This window comes from Larus michahellis, chromosome 23, assembly GCF_964199755.1.
Source record: "Larus michahellis chromosome 23, bLarMic1.1, whole genome shotgun sequence".
NCBI classification, from domain to species: domain Eukaryota; kingdom Metazoa; phylum Chordata; class Aves; order Charadriiformes; family Laridae; genus Larus; species Larus michahellis.
In genome coordinates this window covers 1,193,713-1,208,742 of record NC_133918.1, presented here as the reverse complement: position 1 = coordinate 1,208,742, position 15,030 = coordinate 1,193,713, and the positions used below count along the sequence as shown (strand labels likewise).

General features: G+C 45.9%; 1 protein-coding gene across 5 annotated transcripts in view; it reads right to left on the bottom strand.

Moving 5' to 3' along the window:
* The window catches only part of ELAVL1 (ELAV like RNA binding protein 1), a 46,201-nt gene extending 34,117 nt beyond the window's left edge, over positions 1-12,084 (bottom strand). Inside the window, exons 1-3 of one of the 5 annotated variants that reach the window (XM_074566079.1) lie at positions 11,948-12,045; positions 6,558-6,775; positions 539-722 (exon numbers count right to left, since the gene is read on the bottom strand). In XM_074566079.1, coding sequence (XP_074422180.1) covers positions 539-710 — 172 coding nt within the window. In that variant the 5' untranslated portion in view covers positions 711-722; positions 6,558-6,775; positions 11,948-12,045. Of the gene's footprint in view, positions 1-538; positions 723-4,856; positions 4,877-5,811; positions 5,878-6,557; positions 6,776-11,569; positions 11,698-11,947 lie in introns of those variants that run through there. The other 4 variants (XM_074566081.1, XM_074566077.1, XM_074566076.1 and 1 more) reach the window with 4 other exon arrangements.
* Positions 12,085-15,030: the final 2,946 nt, after the last annotated feature.

Genomic DNA, 15,030 nt, shown 5'->3' with positions numbered 1-15,030 from the left:
TTGTGAAACTTAAATGTTTCCTTGAAATCTGAACAATTCATTCCTCTCATTTTTTAAAGCTACTACTAACAATCCTATTTAAAGGACCTTACAAGTAAAATTCCTGAAGAGTGATAAGGCCTACAACCATTTCAGACACAAGCCGCACCCTTATTTTATTGATCAAAATCAGATGAAAAAGTTTGTTTGCGTATTTAGAGCTCTGGTAGAGCGAAAAATGCCCAGACTATAGGAAGAATAAATAAGCCGGGGACCAAATTCAAACTAGTTTTAGACACGCCTATTGATGTGCAAATTTAGGAACTTGCAATTCTTAACCATATACAAAACAGAATACTTAGGGCCCAATTAATGACTGTCTTCCTAATACTCAGTAACTCGTCTTAGCATTACTCTAGTTACATGCATACTTGTCAGTAGTTTGGTTGCACACAGACACACACAAATATTTAATATTTTTACATTAAATTGCATTCAAGTAAGTATTTGCTTGAGCAGTCTACCACAAAGTAAAAATTTCTTATATACTGGACTATACCTGCAACTTTGTCCCGAATAAGTTTTGCAGATTCAACTTCGCCAATACTGCTAAATAGACTCCGTAACTCATCTTGCGTCATGTTCTGAGGGAGGTAGTTCACAATTAAATTTGTTCTACCAATATCGTCCCTGCAATCTTCAGCCATGTGATCTTCATAACCATTAGACATTTTATAAAATATCTGTGAAGAGAAAAATCCCAAGTAAGTTCTAGGTCTTTGCATTTCAATAAGCCAAACTTTCTCCACCTGAACTAAGTTTGAATGTTTATTTTAGGAAAAAAAAAAAAAAAGAGAACAAGCAACAGTTTTGACTACGCATTTTTTTCCACTCACAAAACAAAACATTATTTGTTGAAAATTCCAGAACAATTCATTCCTTCAAACTAACAATCATGGCATCTTCCAAAACTATGAGCCATTAAAGAGCTCTTAAGGGTTGTTGGTTTTTGGTTTTGTTTTGGTTTTTTTCATTAATAAAAAAAAAAATAAAAATCATCGAGACAGATTTTGTACACATTCCTGTAAACACCGAAGTATTCACAACAACAGAGTTAAAAAATCAGGTTCCCCATGTCCAAGCGCTTCACGAGCCAGAATCAAAACTTCAGTATTTCAACCGGGGACTATTTATTTTCTGAATATTTCCTCTTTCGCACGTTGCTTATCCTGCATCTGAAGGCCCTGCTATTGCTAAACGGTTGCCTTTGGGTGACTGCTTAATTGCATATATGGAACAGAAGAACCTGGACTGGAGCACAAACTTTGGTGCATATTGAGTATTTGACTGAGTTTCTATTTTTTGCACCTTTTCAAAGAAAGCCTTGAGAAAACATCCAGAAATTCCATCACGTGAAGATATTCTCTGCCTTAGCCAGGCAGCAGCAGGGACTGAATCCCGACATCTTAGCTGCAGAGGACATCTACCACCCAAGCTCCCACCAGACCCGAGCTGCTCTTCCTTCACGGCCTCCCAGAAGAATAAATTTTAAAGCACTTTTACAACTACTTTGAAATTGTCACAGGATTTGACAATTTCTGAGAAAATCAGGATACCTAAACCCATTCCTCCAACAGGAGAAAAAATGAGGTCTAGCAGATTCAGGAACCCGAGACTGGCACGTTCTTTCTGGAAACCACCACCACCAGGAAGCTAATTTCTTGTATGGTTCCAGACTCTGGTTCTCGAGTTTGCTGCTGCAGATTTGTTCGTCCTTTCAGTCCCAGAGCGCCAAACATTTCTAGCTCCAAAATACACAGTTCTGTTTAACAACTCTTAAAACCAGCTGCGGAGCACACAGAATTAACAGAAAAGCTGCTAAACCCCTGAAGTTAATTCATCAGCACTCCTCCTCTGAAGTCCTCACTACTTGTGCATTTTACCACCGAATCCCAACACTCTGGCCTATTAGCAGCACACAGACATGTCAATCCACACCATAAAGTCACAATAATGTTTGAGTATGAATGTGTTTCCAATTCAGACTCCACCAGTAAGGGCCATAAGACCAAGCGCTTTTATTTTTGGATGAAATGAAGGCAGACTTACAACCCTAGCTCCCTTCTGAAAGTTCAGTGTAAACCTTCCAAGTTCAACATTAAATCCGCTTCTCATTGAGCCTCTCAGTGCCACCACAGAAGAATTAATTACCACAGGCTCAAAGAAGAGCTTTGTGTTTACTTTAATAGAACTTCTGGACAATACAATCCTTTGGCCAAAAGAATAACATAAGATGCTGTACGTAAGTAACTACTATTAAAACTCCTCTAGCTGCAGTTTGTTTGAGAACTGAAGCGGGGATCACTAGCACAGTGCGAGTCTTGCCCGAGGAGATAATCAATCTCAGCTGAATTACAACAGTTTAAGGTATTATTGCTTCTCGGCCACCAGTAAAACACCAGGTCAGGTGTTCAGAGGATGCAAAAGCTTCTCGCTCATCCCAGTGCTGTGAGCCAGCAAGCACTGCCATTCCATGTAGTTAATACTGGCTACGTTTAGCAATTTATTTTTGCATTAAGATGGGTAGGAAGCATTCATATAGAATCACAGACTGGTTTGGGATGGAAGGAACCTTAAAGCCCACCCAGTGGCACCCCCTGCCCTGGGCAGGGACACCTCCCACCAGCCCAGGTTGCTCCAAGCCCCGGCCAACCTGGCCTTGAACCCCTCCAGGGATGGGGCAGCCACAGCTTCTCGGGGCAACCTGGGCCAGGGGCTCACCCCCTCACACCAAACAATTTCTGCCTCACATCTCACCTAAGTCTCCCTTCCTTCAGTTTGAAACCATTACCCCTCGTCCTATCATTACACTCCCTGATATAACTACAAATGATTCTCAAATAAGGTGATTTTGAGTTACAAAAATCAACACAAGACAACTATGTAGCATCAGCTTCCGGATTTTTGTGAAACTACAGACGTCGCTGCCCCCGATGCCAAGGGCCTGAGCAGCAATGGTAACACAGCTTTATTTTACCAATCAGATCTCTCAAAGGATGAGCCTTTCAGGGACCGCACTGCTACTGACAACCTGAAGTTGTCGGAATAATGGAAAAAGTCAGGAAGAGCAACTAGAAATCCTACATCTAGAAAGGGAATGCTGCCTGCAGGAAGGGACTTTCAGTCCCTTCACCAGTACTTAAGTCATGTTTGGCATTTACTTCATACTTTCTTCTTAGGAAGGTCAGATTTTTTAAAGCGGTGACAACAGAATACACCATTTTAGAATAAACCATGACTAGACTTATGTTAACCTGACATTTAGCACAGTATAGATTTAAACTGAATCCCCTCTTTTTTTTTTTTTAGTATGTGCTGAAGCGCTAACAGCTGGCAGGTTAGAGAAGTCTTGCTCCCCCTCTCCCACCGATGAGCCTTCCACCCTCATTTCTGCATTTCCAGTGTCCCCAGGAGCAAGCCCCAGCACCCTTCTGCCCACAGGATAACCAATTCGTGCCACGAAAGCAATGGAAAACTACACCAGGAGGGAAGCGCTTTTTCTTGTGTCAGCAGTTTTAATCTGCTTTCCTTGCAGCACGATAAGCACCAGCGCTACTGCCGGAGGAGAGGAGAGAAAGAGGAGAAAACACAGAGCTAGAAGCAGGGGAAGAGACTCCCCCATCGGATGATTTTATGCTGCCAGGTTGTCTCAGTTCTACTGGGAAATTATGGCATTAGATACATGTTCCCTTTCGGCTCTGTCAGAAGTGCCCGGGCACAACCTTCCTGTGCTGGTAACTGACACTCAAACAGCTGAACCTTCGTTGTTCAGCACGGCAGAGCTATAAAACCAGATGACTTAAGTTTTCAAAATTGTTTTAACGGAAGGCAACTTCGCTTGCCTTCGTCCCGTATAAAATTCAAGCCCTACAACACACCAATGTGTTGATGAGCACAGACGTGGTACGGTACAATCAGAATATTTAGTAAGCAAAGGGAGAAGCGCTGCGATTTTTTCCAGCTTTACAAGACTAAAGTTCAAATTTCTGTCACTAACCAGATTTGCCCACGATGAGATACAAATCCTTCCTGCTGCCAATATTACCCTCCTGCCAAGTTTAAGAAGTTGCTATGTATTCTAACGCTTTCCCAAAACTTTTTTTAAAATAAATAAATAAAACTATTTTCCTTATCCTCCAAGGTCTATATGCTGCCTAGAAAGGAGACACCGCAGCTAGACACCAAGCGCAGAAAACTCCCCAGCACACCATGACGGCAAGTTCCCAGGCTTATATCTGGCATTAAGCAAAATTGACAGGAGTTTGGCAAGTGGCTATCAACTTTAAATCATTTTACCACAGCCTCTAATCTCACTGTCTGCAACGCTCACCATCTCTATCTCCCTGTGATAAACAAGCAGTGCCTAGGGCACTGTTGATTCAGGAGCAATTAGAACTGTGAAGGAAGCCTTCCATCTGCTTTTCTTCAGATATTAGAAAAGTTATAGGAAGCCCTTCCATAAAGGTCTGGCAAATGTTTTCATGGGATAAGAGGAAGAACGTATGCAGAAGTGACAAAGGCACAGTAAAGGAGCAGAGTGCTGATAAAGAAGATGCTCCTTTCTTCCTAATCTCTCCCCAAGCACTTGCACAATCTACTGCAAGACTAACACTTTCTGGCCATCCTGGAAATGAGTGGGAAACCGCTTCCTCCGCTGGTGGTGAACAGTTCTCATACCGTTGAGAATAAAGGCAGCCCCTGGAGAATTGTTAACCTTTGCATGCTGAAAAGAATTCCAAAAAGGAAAGGCCATAAAATGGTCAACATGGATGGACTAAGAAATGCTACATAAGAAAACAAGTTTATTCTGCTCTCACCGAAATATGTTGAGGGAATCTCCTGATCTTTCCTTATCAAAGAGGGATTCAAATTAGCATCAGTAGATATTCCAGACTGGAGAACGAGGCCTAGAAACTAACTTGGATCTCTAACTTCATTAACTCATGTTTGTCAATCCATGTTGACATAAATCAGAAATCTGAACGCGATCACATTCTCAGTAGACAGGTCAAGGATGGAAAAAGGCCTAACAGCTCCATTTGGGAAGGGGAGCTGCAACGAGACTGGTACTTTGCAGCCTTTCCAAAAAAAGCCTTCAATTCTATGTCCCAAAAAAAGGAAATCTTAAGATTAAGTTCCATTGCATTGCAGTTCCTAAAATTAGGTGCGGTTTTTTTTTTTTTTAAAAATAAACCTGCAACAGGTTGTCTTAAAAGGCAGCCTTCTTTTTCTTCCTTGTGTAAGATGCCCTCAAACATACAGTGCCAAGGATGCAGAGCAACCAACGGGAACTGTGTGTTCGGTGCTCAAGTCTCCCATTGACTCTGGAGGTGCTCAAATTCACATAGCCCAGCGCTTTACTACCCGCTTCGAAGAGTGTCGTTCACCAACAGCCAGGTCTGCATTCTCAGGACTGGAATGAGGAACTCGGGACCTGAGGAACTGGACTCAGGAAGCTCTCCAAGGTTTGTTGTTTTTTTTTCCCCAGAAACGTTGCACTGACCACGACAACCACCTTACGAAGGTGCACAAGATCTCAGAACATTTAAAAGAAAAATGACACAGATGGTTTTGGCAACAGACCAATAAAAGATTTTTCCAACTGACAGTATCTCCACCTAGAATTCTAGGAGGCAGTGCTATTAAGTCTTTCACAGGGAGACATCTGGTAAGAAGGAAGACCTGTACACATCTGAGGAGATAATCTGAAACGGGAACACTGGCAAGAAAGAAACTGTCTGTCTTCAAGATCAGGCAAGAGGCTTAGCGTACCTTCACCTTGTCCACAGGCCTGTAGAGGCACCAGATCCCACTACTGGGATCACAGACTCGAATGTAGACACCTAAACAGATGATAACAACACGAGCATTTTAGCTGCTGCAGAACTTAAGACAGGAAATTCTTCCAGGAGCAAGGAGCCCTGTGCTCCTTCATGCCAGCAATTAGCACCTTCATTAAAATCCAGGCAGCAGGTCTTATCACTCCAGCAACTGACCTCATTCATGCAATATAGTTCTCCAGACAGCGAAGGCCACGTAGTGCTGCAGATGCGCAGGGGAGCACTAGCACTAGCTGTGCTGAACACAAGGAGGTCAGAGCTACCTCAGACATACTTCTTGTCTTTGCTATCAGAAGCACACAGACTACACCGATATCTGACACTTGGCCAAAGAGAGACAGATGAATGTGTTAAAGTATTGTGGCACCGAGTTCGGGGGACCTTCACTGGAACGCTGGGAACGGGCCACAGCGAGCACAGCGTGGTTCTCAAACCACGGGAGAACTGAAGCTGCTGTCTTTGCAAAGTGCAAGTTAGCATCACCTAGGACATGCTATGCAGGAGATAGTGTTTCACTGAGTCCCTGCGTTGATGAGGTCCCCTTCTTGGGATTAATACTGGTGAATGAACAGGGATCCTGCACCAGAACAAGTGACCTTGGCAGAGTTCTGCTGGTGAGCTGTCTTGATCAACTTGGACTTCAGTCTCAAGGGTTTAGTCTTAAATACACTGGCTGACCTCAAGAATCTTGATGGGGTTCTTCAAGTAGAACTTCAGGGCTATACAAAGAAGAGACCGCCTCCTGTTTCTTCAGCACATGGATGATATTTGTTGACATGCCTCCCCTGCAAGTCATGGTTGACTCAAAGGCAAACAACAAGTTTGACTATCTGTCTTGGACACTGCTCTACCCCTCCATTTTGAAGCTGCTGAGCAGTCTTCCTTGGAGATCACACCTGAAATAGAACAAAAAGGACACTACTACATCAAGGGAAGTGCAAAACCAAGCCACACAGCTGCAAAAGGCCGATGCAGAGGTGCTGAGATGTCTAGGTTTGACCACATGCCAGAAGCAATGCGACACAGAGAAGGGCCTGCAGAGCCTCCGCTAGCTTTGGCTGTTTCCGGAAAACAGTTCTCAAGAATGATCCAACACAGTATTGACAGTATTGCCACGCAAAAACTTGGTTTGCAGCCAGCTGTCAAGACAGGACTGAGAAGCAAGAGTTTAATCAAGGCATAGAAAGGACAGAGACTGGGGAAAAAGATACCCATGTTTTCTTCTCAAATCAATGCAAGAAACAAAATGATTCACCTTAGAAGCCACGCCAGCAGAAAAACCTCCACTAGGCCTATATGCCTCCCAGAAAACAGAAACATCTCCCAGTGCTCCACAACCAGAATACATCTATTTCTTAACCCAGACCCTTCTACGTTTATACAGCATACGAGGGAAAAAAATGTGAAGTTTAACATAACAGGTTATCCTAGCATGTACACGCACAACACAGGTCACGCACTTCAAAACCTCTACTCAGATCTGAGCTACATGCTTAAGTCTTTCAACAGATTATTTCAATGTATACCTGCAAAGACAGGTAGTAATGCTTAAGTCCTCTTTATGAATAAAAATAATGTAGATCCCAAGTAATGTGCCGATGTTTGAGATACCTGACGCTGTTTCCAAAAAGCAAGTCCCTGACCACAAAGGAAGAATCTTGATCTCACCTCTTCTTGCTTGGTATGCTTGCTTAGCCTGATGGGCAGCTACTGTATTTCACGAGCATGAATCTTTATGTTCCCTCGGAATAGCCATCTTCCTGAACTTTGAAGCATGATGTTTGGGTACACACGAAAACTTAAAGGCAGAAAGCAAGGCATCACAGATTCCTTCCCTCAAACTGTACTGGTACCCTATTTCTCTCTTTATTGTCCCACAGTGATCAATAACATCAGTATTCTCTCCCACATAGCTGTCTCCTCGGAATTCCTCTCCCCTCAGACACGATATTTTAAATCCACAAACAGGAGAAATTTAAATTCAATGCTCAATTTGATTTCTTTGGTATTTGTACTCTCCCTCCTCCCCAAGACTGAAACCAACTCGGTCTACTGAAACAGGCTAATGAAGGTCACTTAAAAAAAACCAACACGTTTGTCTTTAGACAGGAAGATTCTGTTACACTGAAACTCTAAGCGTTAAGCCACATAACTTGCTTAAATTGTAATATACGTTCCTTCCACACTAACGTGTAAGTTCTGCTTGTAAACCTGGCAACCAAATAAATCCTTTCTGCTTGCCAGTCCTTTGGATTTTTCAGAGTTAACAGATCTCATTTTTTTATTGAGTCCTCTCCCCCTTTGCGAACCTGGAATGAAGACACTGCCCTTTTTCTCCTTAGCTTGACTAAATTGGAGATTCCAACACTTTTGTTAGTTCTGAAAATAAAAATATCTCTGCACCAGAACTGGTTATTTCTAAAACCTACTACTGCATTTCAACAAACTTTATTTCCATACACTAAATCAATGATTTCTAGTATATTATTGAATGACATCATCAAGGTAAGTGTTTTTGTCAATGCTTCTATGGCCATTCAGAGACAGAAATATTTGAGGTCAAAAAAATAAGCTGCATTCTTCAGAGGAATGACCTCGTTTTACCATCAGTCTGATGAACTATACTCAATTCCCAGGAATGAAATTCATTATAGTTAGGATGCTGTCAGAAATCAGATGCAGACTGGCCATAATTCCCATCCACTGCTGCTTTAACACAAAGGGGAGGATCATCTCTGCTGGACAGGTATGAACAAGGGCCAACTGGAAACTATGCAGTTCAGATACTAAACATCTGCAGCTAGATCTGAGGTTTCCCCGTCTTTCAAGGTTAACAGCCTTGACAGAGAGGGTAGGCTACAGAGCTCTGCTCAGAGCTTCACGCCCACACCTTCCACAGTCGTCTTGTCCCAGGGTCAAAGATGCTGACAGTTAACATAACGGAGCTCTTAAACAGAGAAGGGACAGACGGACAACTTTTTGCAGCTAAGACTATCTCACCTTCTGCACTGGTATGTTAAAAAGGATAGGTTTACGATAACCAGATGTTAAAAAAAACCAAAACAAAACACAAAAAGTTATTATCTTCCTTGTTCTAGAGAGTGTCAGACTGTGCAACAGTCGCCTCTGGCAATTTTTTCACCTACAAAAAAACATCTGGAGACAAAGAATTGTGCTGTGAGGGAACAAATTGTTTCCTATGCACAGGACACTTGCGGTAGGTGAGAAGTGGACATAAGAACTATGGATTCCAGACACATTCTGAAAACAGCTGCCCCACACATTGATCCATCCTTGGATTAGCAGCTGGTACTTTCACTTTGATGGGACAAGAAGGCAAGGGAAGTAACAGGAGGAGGAGACAGCACCCAACTTGTTCACCAGCACAAAACAAGGAGCTGGAAAGCCATCTCTGAAGGCTTGATGAGACACCACAACTTGCTACTGCACTCCTACAAGGAGGCCATGAAAGCGGTGGGCAAGAGGAAAAAAAAATAAATCATACTTTATAGTTACTATGCCACTGCTACTAATATTTAAAAAAAATAAAATAAAAAGCAGCAAACCAACGCACATGAAGAACATCTCTGCCCCCAAAAAAAACAAAACAAAAGCAGCTTAAAATCTATTTTTGCATACATCACCTACATATAACAAGGTTGTATAATCAAATGGATCATTTGGGCCAGCAGTTTGAAGACTGCAGGTGCCTAGATCACAGAAATGCACATCAGAAAGGAGATGTGTCCTGATCAACCTCGAACAGAAGGCAAAATTTAACACCTCTTGTTTGCTGAACTATGTCACTCTTCCCAAATGCTTAAATTGGTCGGAATCTCCTACAGCTGCCTTCCATGCTTTTTCTAAAAGTACTTGGAGGTGCAAAAATAACAGCTTCTCTTAAGTATCTTTCTGAAGTCTGCAAATACAGCAAGTTCGAGTTTTCTGTAACTGAAAGTCTACCACCTTCAGAGGTAGGTTATCCACAAGACATGTAGTCACTGCAACATCTAGTAACATTTTTCTGTCATCAATTCACAGAGGGCATGTAACAAATAAGCAAGAAACAAGACAGAGACCAAAGTTTCAGGAAAAAAAGCAGGCTGGCGCAACAGCTTAAAGAAACAGATTCCAAAAGTAAAATGACATGCCTCTGACAGGTCAAGACAGGGAGGGTATTTTTTCAGGAAAAACAAAAAGTGACAAAACATGCAAAGACCAGAAAACAGAGTAAGCTAATGCTAGCACTAGACACTGGCCACATGCAACAGACGTGATTAAGTTAAGAAAGACGCTAGACACAATATTCACATTTCCATTTAGACTGTGCTTACTACAACTGCTCTTCCCACAAACCTGGCACAGCGTGAGACAGCTCACATCAGAAAGCAGTAGGGCCACCTTTATCTGGTGCTGCAGAACGACCCACATCAGGACTAAATAACTAAGGCTATAAACTCACTATACAATAAATTTAAGAACCATACTAGCTTAAGGTGTTCCTGGTCATATTCCAATCAAGCCAAGGGAAGAGCCTACTGCAAGTGCAGGCCGTTGTTCTATAACTCAGGACTGTTGAACACTTTGAATCATGAAACCACAGGCTCATTAGCATCATTATACAAATACAGTTATACTGCTGCAGAACAAAAACTAGGACAGTCACAGAGTAATGTATCATGCTGCACAGACCTACAAGCTCAGGAACCTAGACTTTATTATCTATCATACAACACACACATAACCCAAGAGTCAACAGAGATCTAAGAAATCATATGAACCATACAGCCTTGATAAAGCCTATGGAACCTAAGCATCACTCCAGTTTTAAAGAGATGCACCAGTCAGAGAACTCTGTTCATACACATCTAGGAAGAAAAAGAGGTTAAAACATGAGTACCGGGAATGAAAGGCTGGTAAGAACTGAGTGATATGAGCAGAAAAACATCCACATTCAGGGTATAAAAGGAAAAAGGAACAGAAATACAGAGACCATAAAAAGTGATCAAATGTCAACAACGACAAACATTAACAGAGAGAATGAATCTCTACCCTTCCCATTTCTTTCCTCCTTTATTTTCCACAGATGCCTCATTAAGTGGTCCACAGGATCCCAGTGCAAATCCTTCATGCAAGGAAACGTGCTTCCCTTCTCAGCAAGTCTCAGATATGAGCCTCTGCCCAACAGATAATGCTACTCCGCTACCCAGCATTACAGAATATGGTAGCCAGCACATGCTTCCACACAACTATTCCAGCAGAGCTCAGTAGCCCTTTCTCCCGGCTACCTCCACACACGTTCCTTTCACCCACGCCCTCCCACTGAATGGCCTCCTAATACATTCTTGCCTCTTCCAATCACTAAAAAACGGTAAGCGCTCTACTTTGAAAAGCCTCCCACGAGTACTAACAACAGTGGACTGCTACTTTAGTCAGGATTTCTTCCGGCCAAACGCACTCAGCGCAGCACTGCTTTACCCTGCTCCTAGCCGGCCCAAATCTGCACTAATACTCACACGCATTGTCCTCATTAGGAAGCCCACCCTCAGATACTGCCAGTCAATAAAGATGCGCCAGTCTTAACGAAGGTGGGAGATTTAAAAGCCGCGTCCGTGCAGACACAGGCCAAATAAATACGAAAGGCAACGGCATTAACCAGAAGATAAAAAGCTCCAGGATAAGGCACGGACCCGGGCAGCGCCTCCGCCAGCCGGGGCCGGCCCCCTCGGCGCCAGCCCCGGCCGGCGCGACCCACGGCCTTCTCGGCCAGGAGCGCGGAGGCCTCGGGCCCTCCTCCGCCGCCCGTGCCCCATCCGCCTCCCGCAGGCCCTCACCGCCGCGCAGGCCGCAGGCCCGCCTCCGGCCCGCAGGCCGCGGCCCCGCTCGCCGCCCGGCCGCCCCGGGCCCGCGCTCCCCCCGCGCCCGGCCCCTCCCCCCCGCAGGCCCAGGCCTCGGCCTCCGCCTCGCTGGCGCGGCCCTCGCCGCCCGCTCCCGCCCGCGCCAGCCTGGCGGGCGCCGCCGGGGGCTCGACGGGCGCCGCCCCGCAGCCGGCGGCGGCGCGGCCTCACCTGTGGCCGGCTCGGCAGGGCCTGTGCAGCGGGAGGCTAACGGCTCCGCAGCGCGCACAACAAGCCGCTCGCAGCGCCGCCGGCCACGCCCCCGCCCCGCCCACCGAGCCCCGTTGGCTGCCGCGCGCACGTGCCCCGCGCCCCATTGGCCCCGCGGCCCGTCCGTCAAAGGCCGGCGGGGAGGGGCGCTGCGCGTGCGGCGCTGGCGGCCTGGCGCGGGGAGCGGAGCCCGCGCGCCGCCCCCGGGCCCGCCGCCTCCTCCCGAGCCCACCGGGGACGGGGCTGGTGGGGGGCGCCGCCTCCGGGCCCTCGGCCGGCGGGGAAGGGGTGGTTCCGGCCCGTCTGCCGGGGCTGCAGGCAGCCGCTGCGGGAGAGGAGCGGGCCTGCGGGGCTCCCGCAGAGGCTGGCGGGAAGCGGCGGGCAGCCTGAGCAGAGCGATCCCAAGAGCGGAGCCGGCGCCCCCCAGCCTCGGCCTTCGCCCTGAGGCCGGCTGAAGCCGTGGGAGGGAGCTGGGAGGAGGAGGTGGACCTCCATGGCTGCTCCTGCGTGGGTCCTGCCCTGCTGCTCTCGCAGGAGGAGAAATAAAAGTCTTTCCCCGTGGCAGAAGCGAGGCCTGAGCAGCAGATGTGGCACGGCAGGCCCAGGCTCGGGGTGCCTGGCCGGCGCCTCCCTGTTACTTGTCTCCCCGTGGCATCGCACACCAGCCGTAGCTCAGGCACAGGAGCCTCCCTGGAGAGATGAAATTGTTCCCGTGTAAACGAGACAGAAGTGAGGATCTGCAGGAGAAGCTCTGGTGGCCGGCGCTTTTCCATGCTCCTTCTTCAGTGGCCTCAGGGGAATTGAGGTCAAGAGTTCTCCCTCTGTCCACTGCCAGCAAGTTTTCGGTAGCCAAGGGCATCCCTTTATACCTGAGCCTATTTCCACTGCACAGGAGGAGTCTGTGACTGTAAAATTCCACTATTCTGCAGGAAACAAATGTCTTTTTGTCATTCACACAGTATTCTGCAACAATACCCATGGCACAAAGCAGGACGGTTAGCGTGTAACATACATGTAAGCTTGCAAGTCCGTGAATCTTGTATACCTGTCAAGGTGCTCAACTTTGGCGAAAAATTCAGAATATTGCTGCGCTAAAATGTGTGAGTTATTTTTCATTCACAGACAGTTGATAATTTGAGTTTTACCTGATTGAATAACATAACAGAAAATCAAATTCACGTACCTTTCGCTAGACTAGAAGAGCAGTGGGATCTCACCTGACGGACTGGAACTTGCAATATTGCAGCAAACCCATATATAGCAGTATGCATTCTGTGCCATTTCCTTGCACATGTGTGTGTGGAAATACTCCGTACCCAGTAATAATTACACTGGAACACATGGAAAATCACAGAAGGAAAACGCAAATATCTTTACCTATCTTGACGTGGCAAGGCCTTGTGTAGTAAATTCCCAATGTTGTTACACTGGCGGTATCTGGTTTAACTGCCCAGAAACCTATTTCAGAATCCCCCCCAAGCGGTGTTGTTACGCTAGGCCGTTACACACGGGCTCCGAATCCTGTGTACGGTACAACTGGGAACAGCCCAGCATCTGCCATAGTCCGAAGGGCACAGTATCAAAGAAAACGTAATGGTCAGCATCATTAAATGAAGAGTCCATCGAGGACATTAATGATTAAGAGAGATGTTAAAAATGCTGCAATTTCCTTTTTTTCTTTATTGTAGCTCTCAGTGCCAGATGGGGAATCCTCACATGTAAACTCCAGCCTGACAGGTCTGGAAATATCCTTCAAGGCCTCATAAAACATTAAAGATGTTTGTGCATCTGTTATTTGCTCGTGCTGCTATGTATGCCAGCCACAATATCATAATTTTGTCATTCACATCAATGGCAGCTTTCTGGTAGTGCGAATTTTGTATTTTCCTTGCATCATTTCAGGTTTTAATTAAGCCTAAAATGGGTCTCAGATCTTCAAAAATTGAGGCCATGGGCACAAGACAACACTGCACAGAGCTTCGATGCCTTTATCTTGTAACAGCACTTTTGCAATCTCATCGTTTCATTTATCACCATAAACACTGTTATTTAAAACCGTGATGGCAATTAGAACATATTATCCTATTGAACTATATGTCAGCTTTTAAAGGAACAATCTCATTTTGCTGAAATATATTCATTGTTGCAGTGTTTCAGTTCAATAGGAAAACATACCAGTCTAAAGGTTTCATGGTAATGTGGAATCTTAGAAATGGGAAGATAGGTCTCCCAGTGAAGTCATCTTACAATGATGCAACATAAATGGCACCAGGCTCTTCATGGGTGCGTCAAGTCACGTATTTCTTGTGTGGAAACGTGAAGAAAGCTCACTGCAAACAGGGCAGTGCTGGGAGCCATTCGTCAACATGCATCGTACGAGGCAGAAAAATGAGCGGTGCGAAGTGAATTACTGAAGCGGTTGCCAGAAGGACAAATGGTTATAACCAGCCATGAATCAGCTAGAAACGTCGGGTTACAAAAGGAGGGAGACTGTTAAAATCATAGAATCATTTAGGTTGTAAAAGACCCTTAAGATCATCAAGTCCAACCATCAACCCAACACCGCCAAACCCACCACTGACCCATGTCCCTCAGCCCCACGTCTGCCCGGCTTTTCAGTCCCTCCAGGGATGGCGACTCCACCACTGCCCTGGGCAGCTTGGTCCAGTGCTTGATAACACTTTTGGTGAAGAAGTTTTTCCTAATATCCATCCTAAACCTCCCCTGGGGCAACTGGAGGCCGTTTCCTCTTGTCCCATCGCCTGTTCCTTGGGAGAAGAGACCGACCCCCCCCAGCTGCCCCCTCCTTTCAGGGAGCTGCAGAGAGCGAGAAGGTCTCCCCTCAGCCTCCTCTTCTCCAGGCTGAACCCCGCCAGCTCCCTCAGCCGCTCCTCACAGCACTTGTGCTCCAGACCCCTCACCAGCTCCGGTGCCCGTCTCTGGACACACTCCAGCACCTCGATGTCCCTCCCGTAGCGAGGGGCCAAAACTGGACACAGCCCTCGAGGTGGGGCCTCACCAGTGCCGAGTACAGGGGGATGGTC